Source organism: Budorcas taxicolor, chromosome 11, assembly GCF_023091745.1.
Source record: "Budorcas taxicolor isolate Tak-1 chromosome 11, Takin1.1, whole genome shotgun sequence".
Classification (NCBI taxonomy): domain Eukaryota; kingdom Metazoa; phylum Chordata; class Mammalia; order Artiodactyla; family Bovidae; genus Budorcas; species Budorcas taxicolor.
This window is the reverse complement of record NC_068920.1, coordinates 40205176-40221325: the sequence shown is the minus strand read 5'-3', so window position 1 is coordinate 40221325 and position 16150 is coordinate 40205176. Positions and strand designations below refer to the sequence as shown.

The 16150-nt window shown below is 44.7% G+C and overlaps 1 protein-coding gene across 1 annotated transcript in view; it reads right to left on the bottom strand.

Annotated features, from left to right (window-relative positions):
• Nucleotides 1-1292: 1292 nt before the first annotated feature.
• The window catches only part of RCAN2 (regulator of calcineurin 2), a 274691-nt gene continuing 259833 nt past the window's right edge, over nt 1293-16150 (bottom strand). The window contains exon 5 of the mRNA XM_052648849.1: nt 1293-2242. Within this exon, the coding sequence (XP_052504809.1) occupies nt 2082-2242 (161 nt within the window). The 3' untranslated portion in view covers nt 1293-2081. The remainder of the gene's footprint in view (nt 2243-16150) is intronic.

Below are 16150 nucleotides of genomic sequence, written 5' to 3'. Positions count from 1 at the left end.
AAGACTAACCACCTGGGTCATACACTCCACTGAGTTCTTATTTTTTGATGACACAGAATTGTCATTTCAATTTTGACTTAAGTTGGTTGGAAACGTCTGATGGAACTGTTTTGAAACACTGAAAAGTCATTCCCAAATAGTTTCTCTCATCCAGATTTCTCTAGAATCTGCCTTTTTCTGAAAATTCTGAGTTGTTTAAAAAGTCAAAGGACCCACAAATGATTGAGTCAGCATAAAAATGGCTGACGCCTGTAGTTCTCAGCTTGCTCCACTAGAGGGCAGCATTCTCCACTATTAGGTCTACTCTCTATTTGTCCATGAAAAACCAAAAACCTCCACAGCAAAGGAAAGTCAAAGCATTTGCTTACTATATACTCCTCAGATTTTATTTTTCAAAGGAGCCTTCGTTTTTCTTATGGAAACTCAGGATTTTACAAGCAGCGCTGTCCTCAGTTTCACCTGTACTGTGCCCAGTACTATATTGCTATATTCACAGTAAAACGGACTTTTATTTCTGAGTAATCAGTCTAATGTTTTCAGTTTCTGATGAAACTAACATACACCTTAATCAAAAACCACAACAATCCTTCCATCAGGTGGCTGTGTTATTGTTCTCGTGTGTTTTTCTGAGGCTTGGGTAATGACAGTATTTCCCCACTCCGTTGTAATTGACATTTGCATCTAAAGAAAGTCACTGAACGTACAGGAGTAGATGAGGCCTGGCACATTGAGCAGAAGGTAATGGTTCTATAGGTGTATCTTCTGTAATGCACTTTGGGCTAGAGAAATAGAAAAATCACATGTAACAAAAACAAATGCGTTTTTGAGCAATATGAGCATTGCATGAGTAGGACTTGTACAAACATTGATGGATCCATCTTTCCCTTTGAACATGCTCAGCAGCTGCTACGTTGATTTAGCTGCATTCCAACTGCCTGCAGCCGACGCTTGCTTCTTCACTTTATTTAAAAACAACCGGTCTTGATAGCAAAGATGTTGGCTAACTGTTTATATATTGGCAACAGAAGTTTTGTGCCCTTTCAAAATTCAGCATTATACATAATAGAGTGTAATATTATTAGATTACCTGTATTAGTATATGAATGCATTCATAAGCAATGCACATATGCTTTAAAGCAGCTAATGGCTGAAGAATCACTAAATAAAAAAACATCCAGATTTTTAAAAGCACAGCTGAAACATTCGTACAAATATACAAAGAGAAGAAAAAAAAAAAAACAATCGTTCAGACACCATGAGACTTTTGTAATAAATAGGTTTGTCTGAAATCGATCTCTGTCACCCTGGACAAGCCTCCCCAAGGAGGTTGGGAAAGATTGACAAGGGAATCATCTTCAAAATCTACTGAGGGTTATCTTTGGGGCCAAGCTCAGTTTTTCCTCCAGGAATTTTCACAGAGCTATGAAGTCTTTGACTCCAAAGAGTGACAATTACCCAGACTTGTTAAGCTGGAGGATGCTGAGAATTTTGCTAAGCTAGATAGGACATGACTGGATGCTGACAATCGGTGACTTACAGTATATCCTCAAATCACAAAAATAAATGCTGGTGATCATGCATGTCCTGGGAATGTTGGGATGCAGAGGATTGGGGAGACCAGATAGGGAAATCTCATGCAATCAAAGTCAAGTTTACTTATGGTCCTACTTAAGTGGCCAGGAAGAAAAAACAATGCACACACGTCAGGACTGGGACTGGAACGGTTCACAAACAACACAGGAACTATTTGTCACTGATGTCTCCGGCTTGGATCCACATGAGAGCATGAAGGTATACAGGCTGTGCTGACTGTTTAATAAGAAAATACTACTTTTTTTTTTTTTTTTCCTAGAACCTCCTAAATAATGGATTATACTCGGTGGGTATGATATGATCAGGAAGCTTATCACCTTTTCCTAGCCCTTTTGTCCGAGAGGCTTGATTACAACGAAGGAATTTCAAACAACCAAACACCCAGGGATTTAAAGGCAATTTTTTTTTCCGACAAACAAACAACAGGGAGGAAAAAAAAAGCATGGTAAAGAGTAGACGGATATTTTCTTGGAGGCGAAGTGGTGAGCTCAGTTGGACACGGAGGGCGGCGGGCCGGGACGTCGGGTCTGAATGATTTTTGGCTTCGGGGACGTCTTTGGATCCTCCTCCTCCTCGATGTCACTGTCGCACACATGCACGACGACACTGGGGGTGGACTCGGTCCCTGCGTGGAGCTCATACTTCTCTCCTGAAAAGCAAGTGGAACGGGGGTGAGAGGCAGGAGGGAATTCTAAACTGATTATTTGGTGAAGTTTGTTTAGGAAGCAAGGGGGCATTTTAACATGTCTCGAGAGATGCTGGGAGATGGTGTCAGAAAGTGGAATGAGATGCATCTGTCTCCATCTCAAGCCCACCTTCTGTCACCTGTACAGCCCTGGGCAGGCCCCCTCACCTCTCTAAGCCTCAGCCTCCACAGCTGTAAACTTCAAAACGGTAATAACAACAGTCTGAAGGGTTGGGGTGATGACTCAGTGGACCTGGCTGTAAGTTACCCATTTCTCTTCTATTTCCCAGCATGGCTGCTAACAGCTAACCCCGAACCCATCACTTTACTCCTTCATCTATCGGAGAAGGTTCTCCAAGTTCTCCTCCTTCTGGACAATTTCCTATGGTAAGAGCTCCCCCAGGCTGGAGTAAGGTAGGATCCCCACTCATCTTGAATTTGCCATGGTTACTGGGTAATGGATGATAGTCAAGGCCCCTCCTGTTCCAAGAGTCTATCGGTCTATTTTTGACGGGCTCCTCTTGTAATCACTTCACTAGCAGCCGACTACTTCCTGTCTGTATCTGTTTCCTTTTAGGAAGTCTCTGGTGAGCATCTCCCATGGTCTGACCTATTGCTAATCACAAGACATAGGCAAAACCATTGGTGTCTTTCACAAGAGCACAGTGCAGTGACAGCATGTGGAAACAAAGCATCACAAAATGCAATGGGAAGTGCCAGGGTGGCAATACAAGTCAAGGGTACCAAATCGCAAGGAGCAAGTAACTCTGAAAGGCTTCCCCATGGGGGCGACAGCTGACCGGGGTCTAAAGACATGTAGAAGGCGTCCAGCAGGGGACAGGCACAGAGGACCTTCCCAATCTGCATGCTCTTAAATTCTCAGCTTAACTGCCGACACACCTTTCTGAATCTTCTTCCGACATCCTCTCTTCTTCCTTTCCCACCCTTCACGAATGGGAAACACCGAGAAGCAATGTCTCCTAGTCCCCCACCGGGTCAGTGGCTCTCCAGATATCACTGGATCGAGTCATCATTTCTTAGACTCTAGGACAAAAGACTGCATCATCTCCCATCAGTCATGACAGCCACGTTTTTATACCCATCCAACCAGCTACTTCTATTTGCTAGGCATGCATGCCAAGTTGCTTCATTCATGTCCAACTCTTTGCTACCTTATGGACTGTAGCCCTCCAGGCTCCTCTTTCCATGGGATTCTCCAAGCAAGAATACTGGAGTGGATTCCCATTCTCTTCTCCAGGGAATCTTCCCAACCCAGGAATCGAACCCATGCCTCTTGCATCTCCTGCATTGGCAGGCAGGTTCTTTACCACTAGCACCACCTGGGAAGCCCTTTATTTGCTATAGTCTCACCTAGTTTCCGAAGTCCCACCCTCCCTCTAGGATCAAAGCCAGACACCGCCCAATCCAGGTATCTGACCTGTCAGCCTCGGTCTGCAGTGGACAGTGCCCTTGTGGATGGCCAGAACCAGGGTAGCATGTCTGTGCTTCTGTGCACACCTTGGTGAGCATCAATGGTGAAGACAGCAAATGCTTACAAGGCATAGTTTTATTTATTTATTTATTTATTATTATAAATTTATTTATTTTAATTGGAGGCTAATTACTTTACAATACTGTATTGGTTTTGCCATACATTAACATGAATCTGCCACGGGTATACACGTGTTCCCCATCCTGAACCCCCCTCCCACCTCCCTCCCTGTACCATCCCTCTGGGTCATCCCAGTGCACCAGCCCCAAGCATCCTGTATCATGCACAGAACATAGTTTTAAATTTTGTGCTGACATTAGGGAACGAGCAGCACTGATAATGCCACAAGCATCAAGGTGATGCTGGGAATGATCTAAGTGCTCAGAGTCAGCTGCTGGATGGGTTGAACTGTGTCCCACCCCTCCAAAGATGCTGCAGTCTTAGCCCCCAATATGTATGACTGCGACCTTATTGGGAAATAGAGTCTTTGCTGATGACTAAGTTAAAATGAGGCCATGAGGGTGGGCCCTATTTCAAAATGACCAGTGTTCATATAAAACAGGGAAATTAGGATGCCTGCCTCATCCAAGGAGAACTCCATGTGAAGACCAGAGTTGTGTTGCCATCATCTGCAGAACGACCAGAAACTACAGGAGAAGCCTGGACCAGATCCTTCTCCAGCACCTTCAGAGGGAATGTGGCCCTGTTGACACCTTGATCTCGGACTCCTAACCTCCTAACCTCCAGAACCTGAGGCAGCACGCTGCTCTTGTGTAAGCCACTCAGTTTGGGGTCAGTTTGTGGCAGCCCCAGCAAATGGATACAGCCAGACCCTGCTAAGAGCGTTCCCTCTCTGATAAGAGTCAGAGAAGTCTTAATTGGACTCCCCTGCCCACCGACATCCTAGATAAAGGCACTGGGTATTTCACAAAAATGAAGTGTGACACTTCCAGCACTTCCCTGGAACTTGGCAAGCAGCAAAGGGGGCAAGGACTAGCCTGAGCCACAGAAATACAGCTCATAAAGACTCATAACTTAGAGTCAAGATTGGGTGAAACTGTAGGTAGAAAGAGTTGCATCAATGAGGTTGACATCTCTGACACAGTGAGATGATGGGGCCAGTCTAGATTCAGGAGAGGAGAGTGACAAAACAGGGGTCAGGAACAGAACCAGAAGGAGATATCTGTGTGGGTTACTCCTGCGAGGCTTTGCTTCCCCATTGGAGAACAGGGATGGACAGTCTGCTCACTTCCCTGAAATCGAAAGTAAAGTTAGTGTACTTGTAGTTGTGCTTTACACACTGATGCTACTCGCAGATCATTTAATTGCGTTTGTTCCATCCTCTTTTAACAGTTTGTCATTTTTATCAAAATCCCAGGGAAGAACCACTGCAGATGTTGCTAAGGAGAGGAAGCTCAGTGCAGCCAGCCCCACCTGAGAGTTGCAAGAGAGGCTCTGGGTGACAGGTGTGCACACCTGGGTGGTGGCTTCTTTGAACAGTGGTTTTCAAACACCTGACAGTTTACTAGGTTGTTGGCTGGAGACAGAGTTTACCAGCATGAGGATTCAAACCTGCAACTTGGATGCAGCGGCATCTACTTTGGAACCCAGCACCCCCAGGTGCTTCTCTGTGTTTCAGCAGGTCAGTAGCCATTCCTATATGGTTTGGTGTGACCGGCAGGGGGCTGCGGCCCTGCGAGGATGCTGGTGTGCAAATAGCTTCCTCCTCCCTTCCTCCATTCTGCATCCTAATTTTTTGTTTGAAAATGATAACAGTGAGGGGAGAGGGTAATAGAGCGAGGGGTGCTGAGGGTGCAGAAGGGAGAAGAAGTCATCCCAGGTCGGCTCTGCAGCCCCTCTCAGCCACCAGCGCCCATTCATCTTTGGTGTCTCATCTTTGTTTCTGGGAGAACAGCAAAATCCTGTGGACAGGGATGAAGGTCACCATTCCCAGGGTTTCTACAATTTTATCTTGCGCCACCCCCCCCCCCCCCCCCCCGCCCACCAGGACACTTTGCAAATCTGAATGAGAGACAGCTTCAGACAAGAGACAGAGAAAGAAAGAATTTCTGAGCAATCAGATGAGGTGGCTCTTGTTTTTCTGCACAGGATTTCTCCAACGATCTCACGTTTAGAGAAGCAGTGCCTTTCATAGAGACACTAGTGGCTGCTGTGGTCTCATCCGTTGCCCTGTTGGGTGGATACAAGGATGAATGGGTGGCAGCTTTTCATCCTCTGATGAATAGATGACAAAAAAAATGATCTGCCATGGCAGATGGAGACCATGGGACCAGGGGGTGAGGTGGTAACAGCAGGGACCCCGGCCAGGGGACTGACCAGACGCTGCCCCTTCCCTCATCTGTTGGAAAGAAGCTAGCTTTCAGACCAAAAAAAAAAAAAAAACAAACAAAAAAAAACTAGTAGTAAAATATACATAATGAAGGTGTTGATGAAACCCTTTCTTTGCCCTGGCTTGGATAAAGAACATTCTCTTAGAGACACCTCTAGTTGCAATGCATTTATCCATTCAAAAGGAGATGCTTACCTCTTGGACTCAATGTGCTGGGGCCACACTCAGGATGGGGAGCAGGCACAAGCAGACACCCTGTGCAGGGCAACTTTCACATTGAATTAACAGACTGCTTGGTAGTAGAGATGTTTCACTGCTGTGACCCCATTTACGCTGACATTTCTCTGTTCTATTTTTGGAAATTTTCTTACTATCAAAATCCAGCAAAGCCCAACAGCTGCTGAGAGGCCACAGAATAAAAAGACATAGCTTTGGTCTTGCTGGATTGAATTGTTCTGTTTTGGGCCTTTTTCTCCCTTTGGCCTTCAGCTAATTTTTCTACCACAAAAGCTGATGTCAGTGCCATCACCCTACTTGGGGACCCACTGTTCAGGAGGTGACAAGGGGCTCAAGGGATGGCCAAGCAGACCAGCATGTCCTTTCAAGGACAAGCCAAGGCTCGCCCTTCACACCCTTATCTCTTCTAGTCTGTATTCGAACTGTCCTTTCCCCCTGGGTGGAAAGGAAGCCAGGGCCAGAAGCTCACAGAAAAGGCCCAGATCAGAGCTTTCTACCTTCCACCTCTGTGAAATTCACTCTGTGAATTCCCAGCAAGCAAATGCAAAATCCTTTGGCACGTGGTCACACATTAAATTCTCATCCAGGTCTTCGGAAATGTCACGGGCTTGGGCATCGTTGAAAACAGACGTAGTTTTAACTTTTCGGCTATGCTGAAAACTATTGGAATAGGGCAGGTATGTGTCCTATTTTCTGTGTGCTCTCGGTGCCAGGACGCAGGAGGTGTCACAGACACTTGCCATCTGCCCATACACAGCAGCAGCTACTCACTGAGCCCTTCGTGAACGCCAGACCACAGCTCTAAGGACTTCACACAAATTGGGTATTTAATTACAACAGCTCTGTAGCGGGGGTTTCATAAGGTCTCGATGACATAGGAGGACACTGAGATCATGCAGGTCATGGCAAAGTCAGGTTGAAGGTCAGGTCTGCCTGACTTCAAGGAAGGTGCTCATAACTCCTCTCCAGTTCTGCCTCTCACAATTGTACTGTTTTCAGATTCTACAAGAAACCATTGAAACAGAGCCTAGTTTTAACTTAATATTCTTTCATGGCAACTCATGTTTTTAGTGAATATCTGTTCTCTAGCTAAAGCTGGACTACTTATTTCTTCCGCATATTGTCTCTTTTGTTTTCAGCCAGTTGCTAGTTATTCTAGGTAGGGCTTCCTTGCCAGTGAGTCTTCTTTGAAGACAATGCTTAATACATGATAAAAATAAAAGGGCTGTAAATTATAGACTGAGTTAATTTTCATGTCTTATGGTAACTTTGGGATTCCCAGGGGGTACAGTGGTAAAGAATCTGCCTGTCAATGCAGGAGATGCAAGAGATGTGGGTTCGATCCCTGAGTCAGGAAGATCCCCTGGATTGGAAATGGCAATCCACTCCAGTATTCTTGCCTGGAAAATCCCATGGACAGAGGGGCCTGGTGGGCTATAGTCCATGGGGGTGCAAAGAGTCGGACAGGCTGAAGAGACGCTGCAAGCCCCCACCCCCTAATGTTCTTTTTATTGTAATTTTTTTTTTTTTTTCAAGAGGAAGCAGCAGGCATGGTCCTGTTCTGACCTATGGGATAAGTAAAATGGCATTTTCACAGGCTGCCTGTTGAGGGGTTGAACACAGATTGAGGGAAGGGTACAGCATGATTTGAAATGTGTTTGAAAGGGTGCACATTTGGATTACCCTTCCTTTCAAGTGTTGGGTTGGGACTTGATAGCATGTGGCAGGGAGGGGAGGCCCACAAGCCCTGGGTCATCCCTCCCTGGTCAACTGTGGAGGTGGAGGTGCCTGGCCCCGGTCCAGCTGAGACAGGCCTGGGACCTGGGCCCATCGGCTGCAGGACTGCCATGCTTGCACCTGGACACACCTCTCCTCCAGCTACAGAATACAAAGAAACTGTATGGGACTATAATGGCTTCCCTGGTGGCGCAGAGGTTAAAGCGTCTGCCTGCAATGTGGGAGATCTGGGTTCGATCCCTGGGTCGGGAAGATCCCCTGGAGAAGGAAATGGCAACCCACTCCAGTACTCTTGCCTGGAGAATCCCATGGACGGAGGAGCTTGGTGGGCTACAGTCCACAGGTTGCAAAGAGTCGGACACGACTGAGCGATAACTGCATGTATGCCCCATACATGCAGTTATTTTTAGTCCCAAATTTACAATTAAAAAAATATTAGCAGGTGAGGGCTTGCAGCATCTTTTCAGCCTGACCAAGCCTGGAATGATTTTACACCTGGAATGATTTACTCCTCGAATTTTCTGTTTTCTTTTTAATCAGATATGAGGGGCTCTTAATCCAGGCTGCAGTGTGCCACTAAGCACCCAGCACAGCCTAGCTCTGCGTCTGGGGGTCTCACTGCAAACGCTGTTGGCACGCCCCTTGATAAGCTGTCATCCATTCTTAAAATCCAGTCTAGACGAAAAACTGACACCTGCTTCTTCCCTGTTTGCTTCACAACTCACTGAGGGTTAGACAAGAAATGAGGGAGATGAGACAAATAATGCCAGCTTCGTTTCTTATGAAAGGCTAAAGCTGAGAAGGTGGCTGAGCTGAGTGACAGTCACGGAGGGCTCCTTAATAGTGAAACCTAGGGGATTCTCTAGTGATCCGGTGGTTAGGAATGGCTACCCACTCCAGTAGTCTGGAGAAATCCATGGACAGAAGAGCCTGGCAGGCTACAGTCCATGGTGTCACAAAGAGTCGGACATGACTGAGCGACTTTCACTGATCAATACTACCACAGTGTAATTAGTGTGCTTCTCAATGAAATATGCCATACTCTCAATAGTGTCTGGAAATGTGATGGGGATTTCTTTTCTTTTTCGACTGTTATAGGGCCTGGGTAGAGTGTGGATATTGGCATTTAATAGGTGAGGCCCAAAGATGCTAAATGTACTCAATATGTAGGATTGTCTGTTCCAAAATATCACATTGAGAAACCCTGAGCTAGGAGCTTAACATAGGCACTTACATTTCAGTAAACAAAGATATGGCTTGAAAGTCAAGTGATGGTAAGCAGGTAACACACACTAAGCACTTACCATGTCCAGTGCTGGATATATAGATGCTCATGGGTTTTCTCATTTGATGTTTGCAACAGTCTGATTTTATGGTTGAGGAAGCCAAGATGCAGAGAGGTTAAGAAAGTTGCTCAAAGTCACACAGCTAATAAAAGGTGGAGGCTGGATTCAAACTCACATCCTGAGGTTTAACTATCATCCTAAAGCAAGGAAAACGCCTCTTTTCATGTTGGAGCTTGACTGACAGCTACATATTACATTTTGTCTTTTTTTGGCTGTGCCATGAGGCATGCAGGATCTTAGTTCCCTAACCAAGGATGAAACTCGCACCCCCTGCAGTGGAGGTTCAGACTCTTAACCACTGGTCTACTAGGGAAGTTCTGACAAAATCAAAGAGGACATGACCCAGGGCAAAAGATTTACTGAAACTTTAAAAAAAATCACAGCTGTGGGAACTCCCTGGTGATCTAGTGGTAAGAATTCACCCTTTTCACTGCCGTGGCCCAGGTTCTAACACAGCTTGGGGAACTGAGATCCGACAGCCATGGGATGTGGCCAAAAAAAATCAAATCAAATCAGAGCTATTTGCTAGTCATCTATTCAAGAGATCAGTCTGAGAGTGGAGAAAGAAACACTTTTCTAAGTAGAAGTGGAAAGAGGGATTGGGGCTTTAAAAAAAATAATCTGGGGAAGAAGAAATATCCGAGAGAGAAGTCCTTTGCAAAATTTTTTTCGGATTCCTTTCTGGTTCCATGGGCTCATATTTAAGTTTGGGAGAAAACTGCTGTAGGTAGAGGGCAGGACTAATCACTGGAGAGGAATTCGATCTCTTTCCTTTGTGCAGCTTCGGTCAAAGAATGCCCTCAGCCTGGGGGGCAGAGGGTATAAAGCAAAGCATAGACCAAGTCCAATATTTCACTGGCAGTCCCGAGAACAAACGCATGTGAATAACAACCACCACCATCAAGGACACGCAACTCGTTCTTACTGCCCGGTAGACTCTGTTTCAAATGTTGTACATACCTTAATTCATGCACAGGCGGAGGAAACCGGAAATCTCTGAGGATGCCCTGCTAAACAATACTGCTCGGAGAATGACCATGGCATCCACCATGAGTTTGAAAGTGTCTATATACCAGGCACTGGGCTACATTCTTTACAAGTACTGCTTATTCCATCTGCACAATGCGCTTGCAATTTGTCAGATTATCACCATTTATTTAAAAAAAGAGAGGTGCAGAGGGGGAAGCAAATTGTTTCAGGTCCCCACATAAGTGGTGAAGGTAGGACTCCAATGGAGGTCCACTGAGTGCCAAAGCATGACATTGCCTGCGATGTTTAGGGATGAGTTCAGAAGAGCATAGAAGAGACATCAGGGCTGCACGTGGACCCCCCCTGCCTCAGAGGGTCTGGAATAAGTGCATGTTCAGTTCAGTTCAGTCACTCAGTCCTGTCCGACTCTTTGCGACCCCATGAATCGCAGCACGCCAGGCCTCCCTGTCCATCACCGACTCCCGGAGTTCACTCAGACTCACGTCCATAGAGCCAGTGATGCCATCCAGCCATCTCATCCTCTGTCGTCCCCTTCTCCTCCTGCCCCCAATCCCTCCCAGCATCAGAGTCTTTTCCAATGAGTCAAGATTACTGACATGAGAGAGCTGAGGTTTTTTCCCTCACCCACCCCTATCCTCAGGCCTGCCCCTTCTAAAGGTAGGAGAGCAGAAGTGGTCTTTGGTAAGATGGAGGAGGAGTGAAGGGAGGGAGATGGAAGTGAGGGGAGAGAGGGAGGACGATTCCATGGTTTTGTTCTCAGAGGTGCTCCATTTCAGTAAAAGAAAGTTTGCCTCACACTAAAATGGCTATCATGAAAAGTTCTTGCAACTAACAAGTGTTGGTGAGGATATGAGGAAAAGGGAACCTTTGTTCATTATTGGTGCATCCACTATGGAAAACAGTATGGAGATTCCTTAAAAAACTAAAAATAGGACTACCATAAGATCCAGCAATTCCACTCCTGGATATTTACTGAGAAAAAATAAAAACACTAGTTCAAAAAGATACATGAACCCCCAGTGTTCACACAGCATTATTTACAGTAGACAAGCTATGGAGGCAACCCAAATACCCATCAACAGGTAAAAAAGATGCAGCTGCTATATATATACACATATATATGAATATTAGCCATAAAACAGAACAATTCTGCCACTTAGAACAATGGCAGAGAGAATATTATGCTTAGTAAAATGTCAAAGACAAATACTATATGATATCGTTTATATGTGGAATCGTAAAGAAAAAACAAATGTATAAAGCAATAAAATACATTTACAATGTATAGCAAAACAGAAACTGACTCACAGATACCGAGAACAAACCAGTGGTTTCCAGTGGGGAGAAGGAAGGCGGTGCAATATAGGGGTAGGGGATTAAGAGGTGCAAACTACATGCATAAAATATATAAGAAATCAGGATATACTGAGGGCTTCCCAGGTGGTGCTAGTGGTAGAGAACCAGCCTGCCAAGAGATGCAGGTTCGATCCCTGGGTTGCGAAGATCCCCTGTAGGAGGGAATGGCAACCTACTCCAGTTTTCTTGCCTGAAGAATCCCATGGACAGAGGAGCCTGGCGGGCTACGGTCCATAGGGATACACAGGGTTGGAGATGACTGAAGCAACTTAGCTTGCACACGAGGATATACTGAACAGCACAGGGAATTATGGCCAGTATTTTGTCATAACTTTCAATGGAGTGTAATCTATAAAAAAACTGAATCATTATGCTATTCTCCTGAAATTAATACTGGAAATCAACTATCTTTCGGTTAAAAAAAAGGAAAGTTTGCTTTTCTTCTTTGGGTTTTCCTCTAAGACTGGATTAAGGGGCCATTTATCTTCATTCCCTCCTGAGTCATTTAGGACCTGGAGGCACTCCCTGTGGACAACAGACTGCGGCCCTGAGTCAGGGGTTGGGACAAAGGAGTGGAACCCTGGGGGAGGTGGGGGACCAAGGGAGCCACCGAGGGAGAAGGGGGAAGGTACTGGGGGAGGTGGGGGACCAAGGGAGCCACTGAGGGAGAAGGTGGGAGGTAAAGAGAAACCCGGGAGTCCTTGAGGTGGGGCTTCGGTTCCAGGGACGAGAGGAAAGTGAAGATGTGGGGAAGAGAAGAGTGCTCTCGGTGTGCTTAGCCGTAGAATCAGGAGGTTCCCCGGCCTGGGAGTGATCACCCTGTCCCTCCTTTCCCAGGATTAGGGGTCTGGCTATGGGAATAACTATGGATGTGCACCCACTTCCAAGTCTTGGTTCTGTGTCTTTTCTGTTTTTCTACAATGTACATATTTTACCTGTGAAATAAGAAAAGGAAGTACTTCATATTGCTACTCAGTAATGAGTGAGGATAATTGTGGAATATATACTTAGAAGATAAGCCCTTTTAACATATTTTTCCCCCCAGGGAAAATTCTTCCAGAGGAGGCAGAAAATTAGGATTGCATGTCCCTGGCTCACAAATGTGCATCCCTCCCATGGGGGCGCTGACGTGAGGAGACTGTACTAAATGGAGCCCTGGGACTGGCTGTTTTATTTGCTTTCCATGTTTGTGATCAGAATACAGCAATTGCTGAACAAGAACTGCGGCTTATATAATGGTCATGCTACTGGCACCCCAAATATAGGTGATCATCTATATTTTAAAAATGGAATTTTTCTCTACCTCAGAATCAATGAGCCTGGAATAGAAAATGTTTCTTCCTTATAAGTGACATGAATTAATGACATTTATTTTTCCCTTGGGGGAGAAACAATGTACACAGAGCGGCAAACCAGCAAAACTGCTTTACCATGGCATGTTTTGATGGACAAGAATTTGGAAAAAAAAATCTAAATATAGCCAATGTACTTGAAACTCGAGCACGATTTTAAGTCCTCCTCTGCAGTTAACTAAAATTGATCTCGCTAACAAGAGCTAAAAATAGCAGGAGGAAAAAAGGGACCAGACAATGACTTTTCATATCTCTCCCTGCAGGCATTTCCAGTGACAATGAACTTGACCTTCCAGAGCCATCCTAGAGAGCAGAACAGGCTGGCATTTTACATCTCTGACTGACCACCCGTCTAGTGCCAGGGACATCTCTATTTGCCATTCTGCTGATGAGTGCAGATAAGCTGTTTTGCTGGGCTGGGTTTTGTTTGTCCTGTTTTGTTTTGCATCCAAAAAGAACAGAGGACTATATTCTCTCTGGAGTCAGGAACAATAGGCATTATATAATAAACAAAAGAAAATACCCAATTCATTCTCCACCAGAACAAAGCTCATCTTATTTTGTCCAGGGCATTGATAAATCATGTTCTGTCTGCTGTGCTTAGTTGCTTAGTTGTGTCTGACCCTTTCGACCCCATGGACTGGAGCCTGCCAGGCTCCTCTGTCCAGGCAAAATACTGGAATGGATAGCCATTTCCTTCTCGAGCCTATCTTCCTGACCCAGGGATTGAACCCTGGTCACCTGCACTGCAGGTGGATTCATTACCATTTGAGCCACCAGGGAAACTCTGGGCTTCTGTAAATTCACCAGGGACATTATTATAAATTTTAATGTATATATTTATATATATATATTATTTATATTAATTTTTACATATAAATACATATATTATGTTTCAGAATCTTTTCCATTTTAGGTTATTACAAGATACTGATTACAGTCCCCTGTGCTTTAAGTAGGTCATTGTTGTTTATCTATTTTATATATAGTAGTGTGTATCTGTTACACACACACATTCTGCTAATTTAACTTATGTGCAGAGTACATCATGTGAAATGCCATACTGGAAGAAACACAAGCTGGAATCAAGATTGCCGTGTGAAATATCAATAACCTCAGATATGCAGGGGAAGGCAATGGCAACCCACTCCAGTACTCTTGCCTGGAGAATCACAGGAATGGGGGAGCCTGGTGGGCTGCCGTCTATGGGGTCGCACAGAGTCGGACACGACTGAAGTGACTTAGCAGCAGCAGCAGCAGCAGCAGATATGCAGATGACACCACCATTATGGCAGAAAGTGAAGAAGAACTAAAGAGCCTCTTGATGAAAGTGAAAGAGGAGAGTGAAAAAGTTGGCTTAAAACTCAACATTCAGAAAACTAAGATCATGGCATCTGGTCCCATCACTTCATGGCTAATAGATAGGGAAAAATGGAAACAGTGAGAGACTTTATTTTCTTGGGCTCCAAAATCACTGCAGATGGTGACTGCACCATGAAATTAAAAGACACTTGTTCCTTGGAAAAAAAGCTATGAGCAACCTAGACAGCATATTAAAAAGCAGAGACATTACTTTGCCAACAAAGGTTCATTTACTCAAAGCTATGGTTTTTCCAGTAGTCACGTATGGATGTGAAAGTTAGACTATAAAGAAAGCTGAGCACCAAAGAACTGATGCTTCTTAACTGTGGTGTTGGAAAAGACTCTTCAGAGTCCCGTGGACTGCAAGGAGATCAAATCAGTCAATCCTAAAGGAAATCAGTTCTGAATATTCATTGGAAGGGCTGATGCTGAAGCTGAAACTCTAATACTTTGGCCACCTAATGCGAAGAACTGACTCATCAGAAAAGACCCTGATGTTAGGAAAGATTGAAGGCAGGAGAAGAGGATGAGATGGTTGGATGGCATTACCAACTGGATGCACATGAGTTTGAGCAAGCTTTGGGAGTTGGTGATAGACAGGAAAGCCTGGCATGCTGCAGTCCATGGAGTTGCAACAAGTTGAACACAACTGAGCGACTGAACTGAGTGTGTGTCTGTTAATCCCAAACTCCTCTTTATCCCTCCTCCAATCTTCCCCTTTTGGTAACCATAGATTTGTTTTCGATGTCTGTGAGTCTGTTCCTCTTTTGTAACTCCATTTGTATCATTTTTTTAGATTTCATGTGTAAGTGAAATCATATAATATTTGTCTTTCTCTGACTACACTGAGTATGATATCTCTAGGTCCATCCATGTAGCCATAAATGGCATTATTTCATTCTTTTTTATGGCTGAGTATATTCCATTGTATCTCTATACCACATCTTTTTCATTCATTCATCTGTTGACAGACACTTAGATTGCTTCCGTTTCTTGGCTATTGTAAATAGTGCTGCTATGAACATTGGAGGCCTGTGTCTTTCTGAATTACAGTTTTTGTCTTTTCCAGATATATGCCTAGGGGTGGGATTGCTAGAACATGCGGTAATTCTATTTTTAGTTTTTTAAGGAACCTCCATACTGTTCTCCATAGTGGCTGCACCGATTTACATTCTCACCAACAGTGTAGGAGGGTTCCCTTTTCTCCACACCCTCTCCAGCATTAACTATTTGTAGACTTTTTGATGATGGCTATTCTGACTGGTGTGATACTCATCTTGCAATTTTGATCTGCATGGAAAGCTTCTTCTGTTTTATATAGACCTGTCCTTTAAAAAGAACAGAGGATGGTGAATCTGATCCACATGTCCCGCTTGACATTACAGGAAAACATCAAACTTGCCTTCAAGAGCCAAGGCCCTGCATATGCTTTAGGAAGTGCCAATAAGCAGAGAAATGAATTCTAAAGAAACAAAGTGTCTAAGTTGTCCTGTATTTTTAGAAATATCCTTTTGCAACAATCTGGAATTGCTTCTGGAGAAATAATATTGTTCTTCAAGAGATCTCCCTGGTTTTTCAAACTTTGCACTCCTTTAGGCAAGGGTGCCGGCTCCATTAATCCTTTCCGTGTCTCACCAGGGGCAGAGGGAC